At 58.2% G+C, this 20,938-nt stretch overlaps 1 protein-coding gene across 5 annotated transcripts in view; it reads right to left on the bottom strand.

Moving 5' to 3' along the window:
* SH3PXD2A (SH3 and PX domains 2A) overlaps nucleotides 1-20,938 on the bottom strand; it is a 225,695-nt gene that overhangs the window by 93,382 nt on the left and 111,375 nt on the right. For all 5 annotated transcript variants that reach the window (XM_037064009.1, XM_037064010.1, XM_037064012.1 and 2 more), the window contains one exon: nucleotides 14,373-14,464. In XM_037064009.1, coding sequence (XP_036919904.1) covers nucleotides 14,373-14,464 — 92 coding nt within the window. The remainder of the gene's footprint in view (nucleotides 1-14,372; nucleotides 14,465-20,938) is intronic.

Raw genomic sequence — 20,938 nt, 5'->3', positions numbered from 1 at the left:
TTATTACTGATCCTATAATTGACAAGAGTGGTGCGTTTCTGAAGCAGTTACTTGACAAAGGTATCAAACCCCCCATGACACACTGGCTCATTTTATCCTCACAACACTCCTATGTGGCAGGTTCTCTTATTTTCCCCGTTTTACAGGACAGAAAAGGAGGACCAGAGAGGGCATGTAACTTGCCCAAAGGAGCACAGCTTGTGAGTGAAAGGGGCAGGATCTGAGCCCAAGCTGCCTCAGCCTAGCACTCAAACCATTCACCACCTTGTGGCCGATAAGGATGTCTGTAAAAGCCAGATGGACCAGCCAAATTAGGAGTAGGTGGGGCAGAGAAAGGAACAAGGAAGGCAGAGCCTTGGGGCTAGAAACACCACAACAGCACCACCCAGTTCCAGACGCTTTCTTAGGCCGCAGCATAAGCTCTGGAGTGACTGAGCCCAGCTTCCAGGCAGACGAAACCGGCTGTGACACGCGGAAGTATCTGTGGCCACACGGTCAGACAGGCGGTGATGTCTGGCACTAACGTGCCCCCCGCCCGCCCCAGTCCACAGCTGACGGTTTCTGGACTGCCTGTCGGAGGCTCTGCTGGGAAGTACAGTGGCGGGGTCCGCAGCCCAGGGCTGCCAGGCTTCCCCCAGGGCAGCCTTCCAGTCTCCAGGGAGGCTGTTTCCCTCAGCAGAGTTTTTGTAAACTCTGGGGACAGTGATGCTGGGTGGCCGCCGTCCTGGCTGTGTGCCCCTTTGACTTTCTCTCCTTCCCCATTTCGGCTGCCAGCACCCTGTCCCCTCCCTTGGTAGCTTTGGCCACTACTATCAGGACGTGGCTGTCTCTTTCCCTCTGCTCTAGGCCCCGTGAGGCAGGAGCTGTGCGTGTCCCCAGACCTTGCGTGTGGCTGGGCACAGTCGGTGTTTGCTGAATGAATGCACGGGTACATTCGGGGGGTGGGGTGGCGGGTGCTGGCCAGAACAGCAGTGTTGTCCTGTGCTGTCCTCCAGGCAGACCCTGGGTTTCTGCCTGCCTTCCTTTCCCCCCAGAAAAGCCCAGCAGAAGTGCCACTTCCTCTAGGGGGTCTCCCTGACCCTTACAGATGGGTCGGGGAGAACGGAAGTCAGTTTCTGCACAATACGAAAGGGCTTGAGCAGAGTCTCGGATGACACGGGCCACTTCCTGTCCATCTGTGAGGATGGCTTTGGTCGCTGTGCTCCATCCTCTGTGACATCACCTAGAGCTGCCAGGAAACTGCCTCATCACCGGAGGGGTGCTGCATGCTCTTGCTGACATCCTGTGTGATAGCTTCGCGTGTGTCTCTGTCCTCCCTGCTCTGGGCGACAGTGTCTCACGGCCTCCCTTGTCTCCCCTGCGGGCCCGAGTCTGAGAACGAGGGTGTGTGTGCACGCAGGAAGTGCTGACTGCATACTCCACACACATCATCTCAGTTCTCTTGACTGCCCCAAGAGCAAGGCACTATCATCACACCCATTTTCCAGATGAGGAAACCGAGACATAAAGAGCTAAGTCACTAGTCAGTGGCAGAGCTGAGAGTTGAACCTGGTGCTGGCTGACTCCTCTAAGCCCGTGCTTAGAACCTGCATGATCTTTCCTGGCCTTCCCACCCTGCAGAGCTCCAAAAACACCCCCTGCGCCTGCCCGCCCACCTTTGCACAGAAGCCCCCAAGCATGCACTCAGAAGCGCCCCTGGGCCCAGCCCTCCCCCTCCCTCTCTGTCTCGAAGTCTCGCTCAGTATCCAAGTCCAGGTGGAGATTTGTGCCTCGCCCCCAGCAGTCTTCCCTGCACAGCCCCAGCCCCCAGGGGCCTCCCTCCCTCTGCAAGGCTCCCCTGCGCTCCCGTCTGAGCATCTCCATGGGGCCCGTTTAACCACCTGTCCCTGTTCACCCCTGGTACGCTGATCAGCCCCGCCCTCCCGGGAAGAGGACCACAGAGGACCGGCCCCTCGGGCAGGCCTTTCTGGGAGCTTTAGCCAGGGTCAGCGCCAGCCTTGCACAGACCTGCACAGTCCAGTCTCCTTGCTTGTGACAGAAACTCAGGGCTCAGTGACAAGGGGCCTCAGGCGGGGCTGGACCTTGACCCTCTGCTGACTCCCACTGTCAACAGCGTTTACTGAGCACCTGTTATGTGCAGGCCCTGGGGTCACAGGGTTGAGTAAAACAAGGCTCGTCCCCTGGGGGAGGGGAGGGTAAGTAATGAACAGAAGCAAATTGATAAACTGGGTTAGGAGCTGTAAAGAAAATGAAGAGTTTCCGAGATGAAGAAGGAAAGGAGGTCTCTCTGCAGACAGGATTAAGGGGGAGCCAGAGGGGCAGCTGGCAGGGCCGGGCTGGGCAGAGGGAGAGGGTGAGAGGCGCTGGCCACCTGGAGGATCCCCAAAGTCGCCCGGAGCACATCGGAGCCCAGGACGGTGAGCTGCCAGCTGGTGGGAAAGCCCCCTGCGGAGCTGGTCCGCAGGAGGGGCGGGGGGGGGGGGGGGNCGTTCCCAAAAGTCGCCCGGAGCACAGCGGAGCCCAGGACGGTGAGCCGGGCGGCCTGTGGGAAAGCCCCCTGCGGAGCTGGTCCGCAGGAGGGGCGGGGGGGAGGGGTGGCGGGGCAGAAGAGCTACAGGAGGAAACAGCAGCGGGGGCACAAGCGCCCCAGCACCCACCCTTGGGTGGGCCAGCCCCCAGGGCCAGAGTTCTTCATGGGCCCCCAGCTTCCCTGCAGGATGAAGCCCCAGAAGCTGGTTGATAACGCATCCCTTTCGGCTGCTTTTCCTCCCCTGCCTTCCTTCACTCCCTTGCTGGTGTCCCCTCCCAAATAAACTGCTGGGTCTCAAATCTTCACCCCCAGGTCAGCTTCTGGAGGATTCTAAGCTGCGACACCCACCTCCCCCTGTCTCTGGCCCACCACAATCTTCGTAGCCCCAGGGACCCAGCGCAGTGCCCGCCACACAGGTAGGGTGTGGGCCCGTGTGGGAGTAACCCCTGTGCTCTGTCCTCTGGCTCCCGAGGCAGCTGCCTGCAGCGGGCCGGGTCTCCGCCTTTCTGGCCAGGTGCATCAGGCTCACAGGTGCCCTCTCCCCCTTGGGGTGAGGATCGGGGCACTCCCAGTTACTGATTAAACTTTAATGCTCTGGCTTGGCAAGTATAGCCTTCTCCAATCAGGAGCCCGACACTGCGGAACTGAATCAGACCTGACCACAGCCCAGCTCCTGCTTCCCTGGCCGTTTAGAGCAGGGGCCCCTCCTCCCTGTCCGTGGGCCGGGTTCCTGTTCGAGTCTCCACAAGGGTTGGACTCTCCCTTCCATGCGCCAGCGTTTGGGATGCTCTAAGCCTCAGGGATACTCTGGAAAGCCGCCAGGAAGGTTTCTGAGAGCTGGAAAGAGCACTGGATTTAGAGTCAAAAAAGCCTGGTGCTAGCCCAGTATTCTGGGTAACCTCAGGCAAATCGTGTCCCCGCTCTGGGCCACAGAACCTGTAAGTGCAAAGTGAGGGCTGGGCCGGGCCGGGCCGGGCTGGAGGACACCTCCCACCCCAGCTCCTGGCCCTGCCAAGAGGAGCCGCTGCCAGGGGAGTGTTGTGTGGGTGTGGGTTTCGGGCCTCCGGCTTTCCCTCGGCACAGATTAGCCCGTCAACAACTGCAACAGTAATAACAGGTCCCGTTTCTTACGACCGCGTGCCAGGCAGCGTGCTAGGTACCCGGCCAGCTTTACTGAGGGGCAACACAGATAAAACTAGGCTTCCGCCCTGACTGGACTGCCTGGGTTCTAGCCAGCTCTGCCATGTAATTGCCTTTGCAAGTCACAAACACCTCTGTCCCTGAATGGCTTTATCTGTAAACTGGGGAAAAGAACTGGACCCACCTTACGGATGGAAGCAAAAAGGTCAATGAGCTGAAACATGAAAATTGTTTCCTGCTAAACACCTGGTCTGCCTGGAACTCACCGGGAGAGTAAGTCAGGCACCCTGTGGCCGGGCCCTGGGGACGTTGCTCGCACCCACTGACCTTTTGAGACACTTGGTGGAAAGAAAGCTCTGACACTGGTGTAGCCAACCTGTACCAGTACTTCCTGGGACAAAATAAAGCTCAAGGTGGGCACCCTCATCCCTCCACCCTGGGTCCCCTCTCGACAGCCCATCCACCTTGGACTTGCACCCAGAAGGCTGAGCAGGCCCCACACCTGGACCATTAGGCAGTGTGTGTGAAGGTCGAGCAGCTGGAACCACCGGAGGATGTGGAGACCAGAGTTGCCCACGGGTGGGGTGAGAACTCAGTCCCCGGGGCACACATTTCCCATCCCCGACAGGAGCTGGGGAAGGGGTGCCAGCAGGGCCCCCAAACCCTGGAGTGTGGGGAGATCAAATGCCTCCCTCTGGGGTCTTCTCAGGGTGATGGCAAATTTCTGAAGGTACATTGTGATGGTTGCACAACTGAAAATTTATTAATGGTCATGGATTAATTGTGTACTTTGCATGTGAATTTTGTATTGTAAAGCAGACCTCAATAGGGCTGTGTGAAAGCAAGGTCTCCCTCCGGCCCCAGTACTGGGCCAGGCCTTGCCCAGACAAGCTGTGGAAGCAAAAGTCTCAGGCTGGGGGAGCATTCCCCACGTGACAAATGGGCCATGTGTTGGGGTGGAGGACTTAAAGGCTTGGTCTTGGGCTGGGGTCACAGCTGGACCCGAGGCCAAGGTCAGGCCTCAGTTTGGTTAGGGGAAGGGAGACCTGTTTTGGGGGTGCTTCCAGAACCAGCTTAGTTGTGCCTGTCCTGTCAGGGAAGTCAGGCAACACCCCTCCTCTGAAGTCTGACCCCAAAGCGCATGGGGGCTCCCGAGGCTGGGGGTGGGGTCTCAGTGAGTGCACCCTGAACTAGCCCTGGGGCTCTGGGCCTTGTACATTCTTGGGGGTGTGGGCTGGCAAGAAGCCTTAATTCCCCTTAAAGGGAGCCCAAACTTGAAGAGTGCCCTTAACTACACTTTCAGCTGCCCTCCCCCCAGCCCCTTGACCACAGACACCATGGGGTCCTGGGTTCCACCTTGCAACTGGGAGCTGGTCTCCCTGGCATTGGCCCCTGTGCTTTTCATCACACCCCGGCTGGGGTTGGGAGAGGCTGAATCTATCCTCCCACCCTTACTAGCCAAGAGGTAACCCCATCAATCTGAGCCCAGGGTTCCTCTGCTGCAAAAAGGGGGCATGGCACTCACAGGATGGTATTAATGATCGAACAAGATAGAGCACGCTCAAGGGTCCAGCTCAAGGGTCCAGCATAGCGTTTGGTATATCAGCGGAGTCTGTAGGTGGGGCCCCGCCAGGACGCCGGTGACTGTAATATCCAATGCTGCCACAAGGTGGGGCGAGAAACACACAAATCCCATGAACTAAGGCTCTTGAGGTGAAAAAGCGGTGCCTAAACGCCAATCAACGTTAAGACGCAACTCATATGGGTCCCTGAGCTCCAGAATGCTTGCCTCTTCCACATCCTGCTGTTGTTAGGAATGTCTGCCACTCCTGCAGCCATCAGACCCCCACTCGAGGTCCTGGTGCTCGGACCACTTCAATAGCCAGCAGGTTCTGAGAGAATCACAGAAATTCAAAGCCCGGAGGGACCCCCGAGAAACCCCAAATTCTTTTCCTTCATGGATGCTGAAGGGTAGAAGGGGTTAATGGCAGTTCCCGGCTGGACAGTGGGTGCCCCAGACCCCTTCTTTTCAGCTCAGCCAGAGCTAACACTGTCCCTCTCCCGGAAGACAGTTTCTTTCGGTCCCTGACACTGTCCGGGTCTCAGGGACTCTCTCTACCCTCTTTAGGGGCTGACTTTCAGCACACTCTCAGCGGGAGGGCTGCCTCCTCAGGGACGCCTTGCTGACCCCCTGGCCAGGCTGGCCTGGTGCTGTGGGTCTCCTCCACTGGCTCAGCAGCTGCTGTGAGCCCCCTGTTACAGGTGGAGAAACCGAGGCCTTGGAGGTTGAGGTATTTCCCAGGTCCCACAGCAGGTGGGGGAGGAGCCAGGGTGCCAGCCAGGCCCTGCCTGTGCCATCTGTCTCCCCCATGGACCACGACCCCCCACAGGCAGGGCTGAGCCACAACCACTTGTGTGGGTCCCGCACCTCACACCAAGGGAACGATCAAAACTGGGTGAATGCCTCCTGCCTAGAAGCCCAGAGGCAGCCCTGGTCCGGGAGGCCAAAGCCTTGGGTTTGAGATTTCGCTCTGCCATTGGAGCATGAGTGGAGGGGTGGCAAACCAGAGGACTGGTTACCATGGTGATTACAGGGAGGGAGAACTAAGGCTCCCCTTGCACGTGGCAAAACAGCAAAGCCGGCTTCAGGGGCTCTTAGGGGGCTCAGCCCTGCAGCTGGCACCTCCCAGGGGGGCTGTGGCCTTAGGAGCAAGGGGGTGGGCACATGGGGCCTTGGGCACCTGTACACCAGGGCCATCTTCCTAGGGCTGAGAAGACACAGAAATGGAAGCACGAGCCTGAGGAAGTCACAGGGACCCAGCCCATGCCCATACCCCTGCCCCGGGCTACCATCCCACACCCCATCACCGCCCTCCCACCACTGCTTGAGGGAGCTGAAGATCCCGTGCCAGCCCTGAACACAGAGCAACCCTCTGTCCCCAGATGCGGCCCTTCTGGGCCTTCACTCCAAGAGCTGGGAACCAGCAGGTGGGGTAGAGTTGGCCCCCTCTGCAGCTTGCTTACCCGGCACTACAGCCAGGCCCTCAGAAGTCCTTGTTCCCTGCAGCCCATGCCCCTTTCAGGGGGGCTGGACACAACTTCCTCCCACCTGCCCACCCAGGTTAAAGGGGGCCATGGCAGGGGCTGGGCAGGGTCTACTTACACAAAGTCCTGTGCCATGCTGGTCCCCAGCCCCTCGTCGACCCGAGTCCCTGTGTCCAGCTGGCTCTCTTGCCCATCAGCATAGAGAGGCTATTTGTGCAGCTGCCAGTGGCACAGGGGCTGGAAGGAGAGTGTGGGCCATGTCCAGGATGGGTGGTGGCCGGGACTGCTGGGTGTGGACAGCTGTCTAAGCATGGGGTGGGGGTAGGGACGTGGATGCCCTGCAGCTCCCAAAGCCAGTAGCGTGCCTGGTGGTGGAGGGCCAGCCTCACCCCACAGTCCACACCAGCCCTGGTGAGAAATCCAACCCCGGTGAGAACTCTCAGAGCGGAGAGGGACCCAGTTCTACCCACCCTGTCTTTTCTGAGTGGCCACTCTGCACCCAGGCCTGGGCCAGTGGACGGCCAGGTGCTGCGAGGCATTGGTATGGCTGCATTAGTGCCCCGGAACTCACGGCTATCCTGCCACGTCAGTCAGTCACTGAGTACCGTGGGCCCCGTTCACGGGGGAAACCGAGACTGGAAGAGGTGAAGTGATTCAAGGCCACCAGCAAGCTGGGTGGTCCGACTGTTGTCTCTGAAGTCCATTAAACTCAACTCAAAATTTCGACCAGGTGGTGGCCTTGAGCCTTGCGTTCATCAGCCCACACCATCCCCGGCACATAGTAGGTGCTTAGTAGAGGGAGGCCACAGCAGACGCTGTCTCCAGTGCTCTTCACAGGGCCTTCCATTTGCCTCCCGTGAAAAGGGAAGAGCATCAGCTACCTGGTTCCAGCCTGTTCCATGCCCTGCCCCTCATCTGTTTCTCTCTCCTTACGGAGAAGCCAGAGGCTCCGCCACCAACCCAGGCTCACCTGCTGTCCGCAGGGCGGCCTGGGTCCTGAGATCCTGGAGGAGCCCCCCAAAATTCTCAGGGCCATCCTGGCTGCACTGCCCGCCACTCCGTCTCCCCGCTGGGTCCCGAGGCAGGACTCTGCCTCCCACAGGGGAGGGCAGCCACAGCCTCGACTGGCTTCTGAATTATAAATGGGAAGGAAGGCTGGGGAGCCCTCGCAGAGGAATGCCTTTTCTTGGCTCTGACCTTGTGCCCACGCCGGCCCAGAGCAGCTGCCTGCCCTCTGCCCTGGTGTCAGTCCTGCAAGCCTCACTCAGAGCCCTCCATGTCAGCTCCCAGGCCACCTCAACGAGCCCCTGGCCCAGACCCAAACCGGGGGCTCTCCCCTAGTCATGCACCACAGCGCCCATCCCCTTCTTGTTGGCCCGCCCGGGTGTCCCACGGACACAGCAGGTGGCAGGGGTGTTGGGGGTGGGCCCCCTGGGGCAGATGGAAGGCAGCTTGCAGGGACAGCTTCGATCTGGCTGTGGGCCAGCTGCCTCTCACTTCAGGTCCCTCCGAACATTGGACCATTGTTCTAGGCCACAAGAGGGTGGCTCTGTGGCCCTGGGGCTGAAGAACAAAAACCTGTTTAGCGAGGCTCTGCTCCACCCGTGCAATTTCAAAAATTTAACCAAGATCCTGGTTGGCTTCAGAAGGAAGAAATGAGCCAAGGAGACAGGCCCAGGCCTGGAGCTGAGAAGGGGTGGCAGGGAGCAGGAGGACTCGGCCCATCCCATTAGCCCATCAGGTGCTAGTGGCGTGGCTGTGCCTGAGGACAGGCAGCAGGTTGACAAGCGGGACACCCACTGCGTGACCAGAGGGAGGCACACAGCCCGCCTGGGCCTCCATTCTCCCCTCGGCAACACAGGGCGCCAAATGCACCTGTGTCTGCCCGAATGGTGTGGCTCGGTGGGTCGAGTGCTGGCCTGCAAACCAGTTCCCGGTCAGGGCACATGCCTGGGTTGTGGGCGTGAGAGGCAGCCGAGAGATGTTTCTCTCCCTCTCTCGCTCCCTTCTCCTCTCTCTAAAAAATAAATCTCTGCCGTGCTTGGCAGAGAGCCGACAACGGTCAGGCCTCAGGAGGAGGCTGCAGCCCGTGCCCTGTGGCCAGGAGTAGCAGGTGGAGGGGTGAGCAGGGGATGAGGGGGACCTCACGCTGCTATGCCCTCTTGCTCGGCGCTGCCGTGATGGTGACGGCAAGCGCTGGCCTTGGGCAGTGCTGGCCACGTGCCAGGTTTGTCTGGGCATGTGCGCTGGTTCCCACTCTACACGTCGTAAGACAGCGGAAGCACACAGAAGCGAGGGGCCGCACTGGTCTCTGACTCCAGACCACCTAACCCCAGAGGGCTTGACAGTGCTCTTCACTCTGGTCCCTCAACAGGGGCCAGGCGCCAGGCCCCTGGGGGGACAGAAATGTGGGCCCCCCCACGCAGGCCGCTCCTGAGGCAGCCAGGTGGGGGCTTTAGGGAGGGCTTTCTGGAAAAGCCTGAGGCTGAGTAGGATTCAGTCCCGGGATGGGTGGGGAGAGGGGAGGAGAGTGCCCTGGGTGGAAGGAATGTCAGGGCATGGGCTTGGAGGCTGGGGACAGCAGGTGGCACTCCTGTGACAGGCACCGAAGAATGAGAAGGTGGCTGGTGGGCCAGGGGGCTGGAGAGATGGAAAGGGTGGGTTATAGGCCCTGAGGGCTTCCTGGGACCTGCCCCAGTGGAATGTGCATCACCCAGGAGACTGGGGCATTGTTTCAGCGGGACGTGGCTTTAAACTTGGATAAGAGGAGCATTTGCTGGGCATTGGTTGACAAGGATATGAGTCCCGCCAGGCCAGCCTGGGCCTGCCTTAGCTCTAGGATGCCCGTGGCAATCAGAGCAGGGAACCCGCTGCTCGGGGGCTGTTGGGCCTGCGGAAGCCAGGCCAGGCAATGCCTGGCTCTCAGCCCAGCAAGGGGTGCTCGGGTGTGCCAACACTGCAAAGCCAGGAAGAGCTGAGGCAGCCCATGTGGCCTCAGGACACTGCTGGGCAGACCACGTGTACAGCTGGGGGCCACCTCGGGGTGCTGCAGGGGTGCTGGAGCATGGCTGCCACAATCCAGGCTGCTGTCAGAGTCCATGCCTAGGGACTGTCCAAGGTTTGTTCTGCACTGAGTTCCCTCCAGCTCTGGGGGTATGTCTGTCCCCCTCCTCCAGGACTTAGTGACTGGGGCTCTCCCCACACTAAGCCACCTACACAGCAGCCCCAGAATCCATGCAGGAGACACTAAGAAGCATCATCCCACTGTCTCTTACCCACCGAACTGCCTGGGTTTGGACCCTGGCCCTGCCACCTGCTGGGTGAGCTACAGCAGCTCTGAGTCTCGATCTGCTCTATAAAGTCACCTCCCAAACCACCTCCCATGGGAGACTATAAAGGAGCCTGGTTGGCATCAGCCCTTCACTCGGCAGATGTCTCCTGAGTGCCTGCTCAGGACAAGTTCCTCTTCTCCTGGAGCCTGCGCTGTAGAAGGAGGGACCGGCAGTAACCACAGTGGGTGGGAAGGGCACTGTGAGGCGTGAAGAAAGATGAAGCTGGGAAGAGGACCGTAAGTGCTGGGGGACGTGACAGAGAAAGTCCAGGACAGCCCCACTGGGCAGCTGTCCCGAGTCAGGATTCAAAGAAAGTTTGGGAACAGGCCAACGGACTCCCCTGGGCAGGGACTGAGTGTTCCAGGTGGAGAGAAGAACCAGTACAAAGGCCCTGAGGCAGGAATGTGTCTGGCAGGTGTGAGAAGTAGCAAGCTTCCAGCGTGGCTACAGCAGGTAAGGTGGGAGAATGGCAGGAGGTGCCTCCAGGTGCCCCCAGAGGGGCCCTGATTCTCAGTGGCATGAGGATTTTGAGCTGAAGGATGACACGGTCTGAGGCATATTTTAAAATGATCATTCCTTCTGCTGTTTTGCAACGGACCACAGAGAGCAAGGGCAGAAGCAGGGACACCAGCCAGGAGGCCAGAATCCAGGCGAGAGATGGTAAGAGTCGGCCTGGGGTAGCAGCGGGGAGAGGGTGAGGGGGGCTCAGAGTCTGGACATGTTCTGAAGGCAGTGCCCACAGGGTGTGCTGATGGGCTGGAGGAAGAGGTGTGGAGGAAAGAGGTGAATCTAAAATACCACCAGGGGTCGGGACCTGGGCCAGGGCCCCAGCGGCCCTCAGCACTGCTCACCCACAGCAGCAGCACTCGTCGGCAGTGCTAGCAGGCAGAGGGTGGAGGGCAGGGCCCGAGAGCCACTTGCCTGGGGCAGCAGCACCAGGAGGCAGAAGCACCGTGGCTGCTGCGTGGCCGGCTCACCAAAGGCGTCTATAGAGACCATGCTTTCTGCGCACGGCCAGTCACGTAGGAGAGCAGCCGCCTGTGGTTGGGGGGCAGGCCCCACTCTCCACCAAGCAAGCCAACAGGTGGCCTGGGACCGAAGCCCAGGGCTCCAGCCTGCTGCCCACCTCCCCCACCGAGGCTGGGCTGCTGCAGGCCTGGCCTTCTCTGCACGATGGAAAGGGACAGGGCCCCCACCCTAGCCTCTGTGAATGCTCAGGCTCCGGCTGCAGCACACTTGAAAGAGGCCGGGGGTTATCTGCAAAACTCCAATTAAATCCACAGGCTTTGATAACTTGATAAGCCACTCCACAGTCGCCCCGAAGTCAAAATACACCGTTACTTGATCCTGTGTTTATGTTCAGAATGGTGGCCTGGGAAGGTGCAGGCAGCTCAGGAGGTGGGGGCAGGCACTAGGCTGACAGACCATCAGCCTGCCAGCCCAGGGTAGCCCTCGGGGCTGGGCTCCCGGGGGAGCGCACTCTACAGGGCAACCTGGGTCTCTCTAGGCGGGTCCCGGAGGCCGAGTGAGGCCAGCGGGGCAGAAGCCACTCAGAACTGCCTGGCCGCAGCTGACCCCACTCTGGAGCCTCAGGCCTGTGTAGTGCTGCACGGGTTCCTGCTCTCCAGCAACAATCTCTTGCCAGACCAACAGTGAACCAGCCCGGGTGACTGACGCCACCTCAGGAAAAAGGCAGATAACCCCCCTGCCATGGTGACTCGCAGGCCAAACGCATTAGAACTGCCTCCTGCCAAAGCCAGGCCATGGTCTGCAGCAGTGGGACACGCGTGGAGCCACATTCCACTCGGTGCCACTGCCTTTCCCTGAACAAAAGTGCTGAGTGTTCCCACGTGCCAACGGAACCTGGCCGGGCTAGCGCAGGCCACGTTGCCTCCGTGAGCCCTTGTGACCGTTCTCCGAGTCCCACATTATCTTGTCTGAGGAACGGAAAAACAGAAAGGCACACAGGTTGAACAAAGGTCAGAGGTCGCAGGGGTGAGTGGCAGGCCCTGACCCCAAGCCCGGCCCTGCAGAACCACGCCTGCTGGTGCCCGGCTGTGTCCCCAGGCCTGGTTTGCACCATCCTCGAGGGCCTTCTGGAGACGGGCAAAAGGCTAACCTGCCTGAAGGGCACAGGCTGACAGGTGAAATAGGGCCAGTTTATTCAGCTGACGGGCAGAGAGGGGTGCGGAGGCGCAAACCTAGGAGGGCCAGTTGATTTTGTGGCAATTCCCTCTTATTTCACCCATCAGCTGCGATCCCTCTCCCCTCCAGGGGGCACGTGATTGCAAGGGACTCCAATGACAACCCTGCGGAAAGGGCACCCCTCTCCCATGGCAGGAAGGAGAGCAGGAAGTTCTGAGAGGCCACCCAGAGTGGCAGAACTGGGGACAGACTGAGGGACAGTCTTGAGAACCTTCTTCCGCCCTGGGAGAGTGGGGGAGGCCTGGCAGGACGTGCAGAGAGGCCGGACAGAGAGGACGTAATGAGAGGCATCGGCCCACAGTCTGGTCCCCCGACTCCCCCCAAACCGTGGAGGCAGGTGGGAGGAGTGGAAAGACTATGGGCCTCTGACACCAGCAAACTGTGGGTTCAAGTACCGCTCCAGCTGTGAGCCTGTTTCCTTCTCTGAGATGTAGGGATCAGGATGTAAAACCCCTGGTGCAAACTCTCTTACGAGCCTGGCATGTAGTAGGTGCACAGAGTAGGGAGAGCAATGCCTCTCCCTCTGGTGAGAACACACATTTGTAACCCATTCTGACGTTTGCCAAGCTCTTGCCCAGCCCTCCTGTCACCTGAGTTTCTAGGCAATCCCTGGAGGTAGCGAGAGCAGGGATTCATCACCACCCTTTGTATAGACGAGAAGACAGAGGCTGAGGGAGTATCTGCCTCGAAGTTGTGTGACCAGTGAGCAGCGGAGTCACACACAAACTTCACCGATGAACTTCTGAGGGTTTGTACCCTTTGCTTGTTTCCTATGCTGGTGGCAGCCGCAAGGGAAATGGCCTTTGTCAGGCCAGGCGAGCTTCTCAGCCGGATAATGCTTTCTCGACCTCTAAGGGCCCAGGCCTTTTCAGGCTTCATCTTACAGAGCGAGTAAGGAGAAAGGCCCCTCTCAGAAAGACCGCAGTGTGTGGGTGTGCAGGCCGGGCACTGTTCACAGACAGTGCCCATCAATGGTGCCCCAGGGCTGTGGGACACACACTCTTGTCTTTAGGCTTTCTCCTCCCCATCGCCGATGGCACCTGCCTCTCCCTGCCTGTCCCCGGCAGCTCCTCTGGACTGTTCTGTCCTTTCCCTCCATAGCACCCCCATCCCATCTGCCTCTCTGTCACCCACCCTAGCACTTTAAGATATCAGGGCAACGGAGGTAGGAATAAGGTGACCCATCATCATCCCCCTCAAGTCCTCTCCCCTGCCCAACACTCTTCCCCACCTTCCTACTTCTGCTCATCAGATCTTTGGTGGAAACTAGATTCTTCTCACCACTGAGAGCCTCTTCTGGAGCATGTAGGTGAGAGAAGTGTTCTGAGCAAGAGCAGATGGAGTTTGATCACGTGTGAGAAGCCAACACGCCTGGACGGGTCATCTTGACCCCCCAGGTCCAGAGTAATCCGCTTCCAGGGAGAAGAGAGACCTGCTTCGCTCCCCATTTCTCCCCAAACATGGCAACGGCAGCCAGCCCGAGCCACTAGGAATCAGAGGCACGGGTCCAAGTTTCACACCTGTTACTGCACACCCACCCTGTTTATGGCCTTAGGAAAAATCACCTGACTTCACTGGTGTCCAAGTTCCCTCTCTGCAAACAGGACGACTAATGTCTATCAAAAAATGCTACAGGTAAAAGCCATTCGGTGAGGGCTCTGTGCATGGTCAGCAGCATCTTTGACGATGGCTACATTGGGGGTGGCAGCTCAGGACGGCTGCGTTACCCTGGGGGCGCATCACCAGCCTGAGCATCGTGTGTCCTCCTAGGCCTGCATTCCCACTGGGAGCCTGCGACCACCAACAGCTAAGAGCAATGACTGCTAAGCTTGGGCATCTGAAAGGCGTGACCGTTATATCTTCTGTTTCCTCGTCTGCTCCTTATAATAACCTATGAGCTAGAAAGAGTTTGCAGGAAAACCTGCTGCCCCGATGCAGAGACACCCACCTTTTCCAGCCCCGGCATAAGGGGAAGCGAGGAATAAGCTCCGACAACCGGAGTCCGGGAAATGGTCCCCATCCCTGCAGTGCACCTCCTCTTGGCCTGCGCTCCCTCTCCCTGTGTCCCCACATCCTGACCCCCAGGCTGGCCTCAGCATTAGCCCACACCTGCCACTCACTCTTTTGGGGGGTTGACATCCTCTGGTCGGGCCTCAAAGAACTGGAAGACTTCATCACACTGTGAAATGTGGGGAGGCAGCCGGACCAGCGCCTGTGGAGAGATGGAAGGAAGGGCATTAGGCCTGATGAAGCTGGGACCGGGAAAACCAAGAGCGGGGTCAGCTTGGCCACTGGTGGTGCGGAGGCTCCAACACTGTGCTGTGGAAGACGGTTAACTAGTCACCCACCCATCCAACCGACACCCAGTCAATGGATTAATGCCAATCAGCCAATTAGTGAAACAACTCTTCATCTGTCTATCCCATCAACTAACCAACCGGCCAATTAATCACTAACCAACCAGTCAATGCATAAAAATAACTAAAAAAAATCAACCTATCAATCATCCAGCCAATAGTTCAACCAACCAACCAACCTCCAACCATCTAACTAGCCAGTCAACCAACTGAACAATCAGCCGATCAAACAAAAACAAACAACCTCTGAACCCTGGGTCTCAGGGCCCTCAGGAACTACTCATCCTGCAGGAGCCCTGAACGAATTCCCTTCTGCCCCAAAGCCCAAGATCCTAAGTCTGGTAACCCCAGGTCTTCTCCCAGCAGCCGCAGTCCAGCTGCACCAGGTACAGTCCCTAAACACGGGCTACACCATCAGGCTTGTGATAACAAACTGGTAATTCTACCAAGGGCGACAGGGCCCTAGCACACTGTCTGACAGGACCTAGATCGTTTAAAAGGGACAGAGAGTTTAGAAAGACTCTGAAGCTGAGTTCCGAAGGGTGGGTACGAGCTAACTGGTCAAGGTCGGTGGGAATCAAGTCAGAGGTTCCAGGGGCTGAGTGAGGTCAGTGTGCCCTGAGAGCACCGAGCAGGGGGAAGGCAGCAAGAGCCTGAGAAGGCAGGGTCTCGTTTAGGCTCAGCGGAGGATGCCTGAGGAGCAATACAAGCTGAAGGGTGTAGAAAGACTTCTTAGAGGAGTGGGCATGAGCTGGGCCAGAGGGGTTCGCAGATCTGAATAGGCAGAGAGGAGAGGAATGTGTATCCCTTGAGGAATAACTGGTCCAGGAAGGGGCATGGACCCGCCTTGAACTTAGTGTCCAGGGCAGACCAAGAGTCTGGTGTGGGGAGGGGAGGGATCACAGTCAGACGCTGGCAAGAGTTCCTGCTACACACCAGCACAGACCCCACGCCTTGCAGCCTGGGGCACAGAGGACCCCTGACCAGGCCCAGTCAAACACGGAGGGACAGGCAAGGGTATAGGGTGAGGCCAGGGGGAGCCCTGCTGTCTGGGCCCCTCAATTCAGTATGGGGAGAAAACACTAGAGTGACCCTTTGGTCCAAACAAGAGAGGTCACTGTCAGAGCAGGGCTGAGGGACAGAGCCAAGGGAACTCCGACCGGGCTGGAGCCGGAAGGTAGAGGGAACCCCGGGACTGCAGGAGAGTGAGGGACTGCTGACAGAGGAGCTGTGGCCAGCGGTCAGTCAGTCAGGACCCTTTCACAACCTGTGCCTCCCCATCCCCCTCCACCAGGGCTGCTTTGGGCACAACGACACCTGGTCCTGCAGCTCCCCTGAGCTAAGCTGCTGGGCCCTCCAGGTGTGGTCACTGGGAACTGTCACGACGAGGTCAGGAGGGCAGCTCTCACCTGCATGTTGCAGGTTTGGGGACAGAGGCTGAGGGAGGCCCCGAAGGCTGGGAAAGACCTCACTGGAAGGCAAGCTCCGCGCAGGCTGGGACTCCAACCCGATCTGTAGGCTGTGACTCCAGATCCCAGGAGAGTGCCCGGCATGGCGCAGACACTGAGTACATATTTGTCTGACCGAATGGAGGCAGGAAGGAATAAATAAGGGCCTTGGCGTGCAGAAGCCCAATATCCACAGTAGTAGGACGTGACATGATGAAGGGGCAAAAAGCACACGTGTGCTTGGGTTGCAAGGGCGCTACCGCGTGGAGGAGGAGGGAGGGGGTGGTTTAGTTCTTCTCTGAGCGGATCAGGTGACATTCAAGTGAAGCACCGAACATCAGACATCCTGCCACAATGGCCCTACTTGCGCCAAACCCACAGCCGGGAGGGATGAGACAAGGCCCTGCCACACACGGCAGGTGGGACGGAGTCGCACAACCCCCCGGCAGTTCCTTCAGAGCCTGTGGCTCCCCTCGGGCCTCTACCAGCTCACCTCCGAGAGGACAGCCAGGGCACAGGACCGAAGGGCAGTGAAAATGGAATGAGCAGCCACCACACACTGGGCTACGTCCTAGGCCCCCGGCTCGCCAACACCCGACAGACAAGGAAGGCTCTTCAGGCTGTGCCTGGCACAGGCCTGTGCCCTGGTGTGACAGGGAGGAGCCAGACACAGTCCCGAACCCATAAGAGCACATCCGAGGATGTGTTGGCCATTGTGGCCTCGAGGAAGAGGTCATTGTCTCTGTTTATCAGAGGGACACAGAGGCTGTTGGGGGGTGAACTGCAGTGAAAGAAAGTGGCAGGATGAGGCCCTATGCTCAGAAGGTAGAATGGGTAGGACTTGCCTGCATAGAGTTCAGGTTTTCATTTAACACATGTGGAATGTGCTGTTTCCTTCCCGAGGAAGGACAGAAGGAAAAGGAAAATGAAAAGAAAAACTCAGGCAGAAAGAGGAACAGAGACAGAAAGTTGGAGGAGAGAGAGAGAGAGAGAGAGAGACAAAGAAAAAGGCAGAGAGAGGGAGACACAGAGAAACAGAGAAAGGGAAGTGGGCACCGGGCATGTGCAGACCAAGTGCTCCCGGCAGGATGCAGGAGGGTTTCAGAGGGAGCACTAATGGGCAGCGATGGGCAGGAGGAACCCATAACCAGGGACCGGGCTGTATGCAGAGTCGCTGCCAGGGTCACCTCCCTTCCAGGACAGGGCGGAGATGCAGGCGGGTTTCCAGGCAGCCCAGCGCACTGCCACCCACCCAGGCGCAGACCCCGGCCAGGCACGGCTCCCCCAGCACCAGTGGCGAACACAGCAGCTCTTCATGCCGACAGAGACCGGCATTCTGGGGGCAGAGGACACGTGGGCTTTGAGGGCTGCAGACAAAGGGGCCTTTTGGTGGAGCCACCGCAGACATCTTTATTTAACAGGGAGCCCCGAGGGGAGCCACATGGAGGGCTCGTCCTGATTTCAGGCTGACAAGAGGCTCTCAGCTCAGAGCAACTCCCATCAGAGCTGCCGCCAAACCCATCTCTGGCCAAAGTCATTTGGCAGGAGAGCCGGTGCTGAGCAGTCCCGGAGGCCTGGGCTCGGGACGAGTGCCAGAGCCGGGGAACCCCCACACCCAGCCACTCTGGGAAGAGCAGGTGGGGACCAACACAAGGGTACTTCTGGGGCACCACCCCTGCCTGGCTCAGGCCTAAAATTCTGCCATTGGACATTCAAGACATATGCCAGGAGGTGGTTAAGTTGGGGCCTCAGGACCAGACAGACCTGGGTTTGGGTCTTGGCTCCGCTGCTCACAGGCTGTGTGACGCTGAATGCATTTTGCACCCTCTCTGAGCTCCGTGCAGTGGGTCTGACATGGCACCACCTGCCTTCAGGTTAAGCGAGTAAGACGAGCCCAGCACAGTGCCTGCCAATGTCAGCTGTGGCACTGTTGTCCGCGTCGTTGGCAGTCGTCCGGTGACGGCAGTGAGGCACACCAGAACGAGCACTGGAAGCGGAGTCCACAGACGTTGGTTCCAGTGTCAGTCCTGCCCTATACGCTTGCGAGACCTTAGGTGGCTCACCTCACCTCTCTGTCGTTTCTTCTAAGGACAAAACAGACTGGCTCTGAAACCTCACGCTATACCTCCTGGAATCCCTGCTTAGTGAGGCAAAATGGGTTCTGTGGGCACATGTGGAAGGAGGCTTTGGAGACCCGCCTCTGGTCTGGGAGATTACCAGGTTCACCATCGTGGCGAGGGCTCTGAGAAGCCCCGCAGGAAGGAAACCTGCGGGGCTACGTTCAGGCCAGCTTTTACTAGTCGCAGTGACCTCCTAGGGCGCTGCCTTGTTTACTCACCACATTAACTCCAAGAGATGGGTCTGACTATGATGCCGATTCTGCATTAGAAGAAACTCAAGCACAGAGAGGTCAAGTAACTTCCCAAGACCGCAAAGCGAGTCGGCAGAAAGCCTTCAAACGAGGCCGCCTAGTCCTGAGCGCCTCCTGCTCTGTCCGACCTCCTCCTCTGTGCTGCCTCCACAGTTACCCTTCTTCTCCGCAGCATCACTGTGGTTTCTGGTCAATGGGCATCTTACAGGTAAAAGCCTGACGACTCTGGGTGGGGTGGAGGTGTGTGGTGGGGGTGGAGTTCTGCCCATCTGACCCCCGACTCAGCCCCCCTTCCCACTCCTGGGGCCACCTCTATCCTGCCCTGACTCCTAAGTCACCTTTTAGGAAGCTGGGGCTCACTGAATTTCTGTAAATCAGAGTATTTCAAACACACAAGTTCTCCTTCTGAAAGATTTAAGCAGCAAATTCTTTTGAAACGGAAATAGTGTCTGATTTGTGGTTGCCATTTAAGCCATTTCACAAGGTATCCTAGCACCTTGGGGCCTTGGGGACATGTCACCCTCTTCAGAGGCTTCCTCTGCTTGTATGTGATCTTTGCATCTTGTCCTCAGATATGGGCTGGACACCCATGTGGGGCCACGCTTCCTGCTGGTCCGTGTAGACACAAAGATAATGGGAGCTTCTGGTCTGGAGAAGGTGAATACCCAGAAATTACACCCCTATGGGGAATAAGCGTGTGATGTGGCAGCAAGCACAGCTTTCTGGGGAGGGGGAGAGATGGAGTGAGTGGTCAGCTGTCCCTGGGGAGTCAGGAGGCTTCTGGAAGGGGCACCATGGAATCTGACTGCTTCCCCAGGCAAGGGGCTAGCACAGGCCAGGGGCGGAAGTCTAAGGGGGCCTGGCTGGTTGGGAACGGCCACACTTCTGGGAGACTGGACCTCAGGGTGAGAAGGAGAGAGGTGGGGGCTTCAGCCTGAGCAGCACTTGGAAGTACCCCACGGAGGGCCTGGCTGAGCTGCTTAGAGGTTCTTAGGAACCATGGGGCTCCTCCGAGGGCCTTGAAAAAGGAAGGGACAGGCCGGAAACTCCTTCTCCTGCATCTGTCTGGACCAGAGCAGATAAAGAGCTTCTACCCACTGGGTTCCCCCAGAGGAGCAGAGCACTGGGGAGGCAAAGACTGATCTGTCTTGGCTTTCTGCCTCAGCCTTCCCCATCGGCCATGGAGTCACTGCCATTCTGGGACCGAGCATGCCAGGGGTCCTGGGTGCCTCTCTCAGGAGTCCATTTGCCTTGCAACACCAACCTTTCTCTTCATTAATGAGAACCAGTGGCAGGCCATGGCGGAAAATCCCCTCAGTGGGAGGGAGAGTACCTGGGACCCAGAACCACCACAAGTAATGGCCTCTGCTTGGGAATGAAATGAGGGTCAAAATGAATGAGCCCTCGAGATGCAGAGGGTCGGGTGCAGGGTCCTTACCCTTTACAGGCTGACCCTCTTTTTGGGTCTGGAGTCCCGCCCCTGTCTAGATACAGCCCGCCCCCCATCCCTCCCACAAAGAAAGTCACTGACCCTGAAAGCGAGTCTATGGCTGACAGCAGAATAATGGAAGCTGAAAGCTCAGCTTTCAGACAGCAAAAAAACTGTCATGCCCACCAGGAAACAGAGGCTCGTATAGACGTCACTAACATGGCCAAGGTGGGGGGGTCATTCTCAGACCCTTTTACCCCCAGCGCCCCCACCCCCGGGATATTTATATCATCCCCTACACAAATGCTGCGAACATGTATCTCACAGGCAAGGATGGGGTAAAGCACGTCACTTACAAAATTGTTCGTCTGAGCCCCTAACGTGTAGCTCATGCTTCTTAGTGAGATGGAAGTTTTCAACTCATTGAGGCCACGGAACCATTAAATATTAACCACATAACTATGTTGCCTATTAAATTAATTTATGGAGTCAAAGAAATGCCTTTGGAACCCTTCTTGATAGACACCTGGCCCTCAAGTGCCACATAAAACAATCACTGGCTGGCACACGGGAAATTTTCCATGACGCTCATCCAATCTGCTGCCTATATGTTTAAAATGAACATTGGGACGTGGGCTGTGAAATCACCACGAGGCAGGGGACTGCCTGGCTGGCGAGGGCAGGGGGCCTGGAGTCTGGGGAGGTCCACGGCACTGTCAGACTTTCCACGTCTGTGTCCTGGTACAGGAGCCAGCTGCTCTGTGCGCACAGCCAGCTTCACATTTTTGGGTGCGTGTGAATCCCCAGCAAATCCCGACTCGAAGCGCATGGGGTCTAGCAGGTCCAAGGAAGATGTTGGCCAGCCCAGCAGAGCTGCCTATGCAGGACATTGCAAATAAAACCCCCAGAGATTCTAAGGGCAGGCACAGACAAGGTCAGGGTTGGCCATGGAGTGGAATATACATGGCACGGACTGTGGACTTTGCTGTGGGAAGCAGTGATGTTGAGGAAAATGCTGGATCCTGAGTGGCTGTGGCCATGACCCATTATTGCCTTATCCCTAATGAGCATTCCAAGGTCA

This window comes from Sturnira hondurensis, unplaced genomic scaffold (genome assembly GCF_014824575.4).
Source record: "Sturnira hondurensis isolate 20B ecotype Veracruz unplaced genomic scaffold, ASM1482457v3 Scaffold0014854, whole genome shotgun sequence".
NCBI lineage: Eukaryota > Metazoa > Chordata > Mammalia > Chiroptera > Phyllostomidae > Sturnira > Sturnira hondurensis.
Note: the sequence above shows the minus strand (reverse complement) of the source record. Positions and strands in the feature narration are given on the sequence as shown.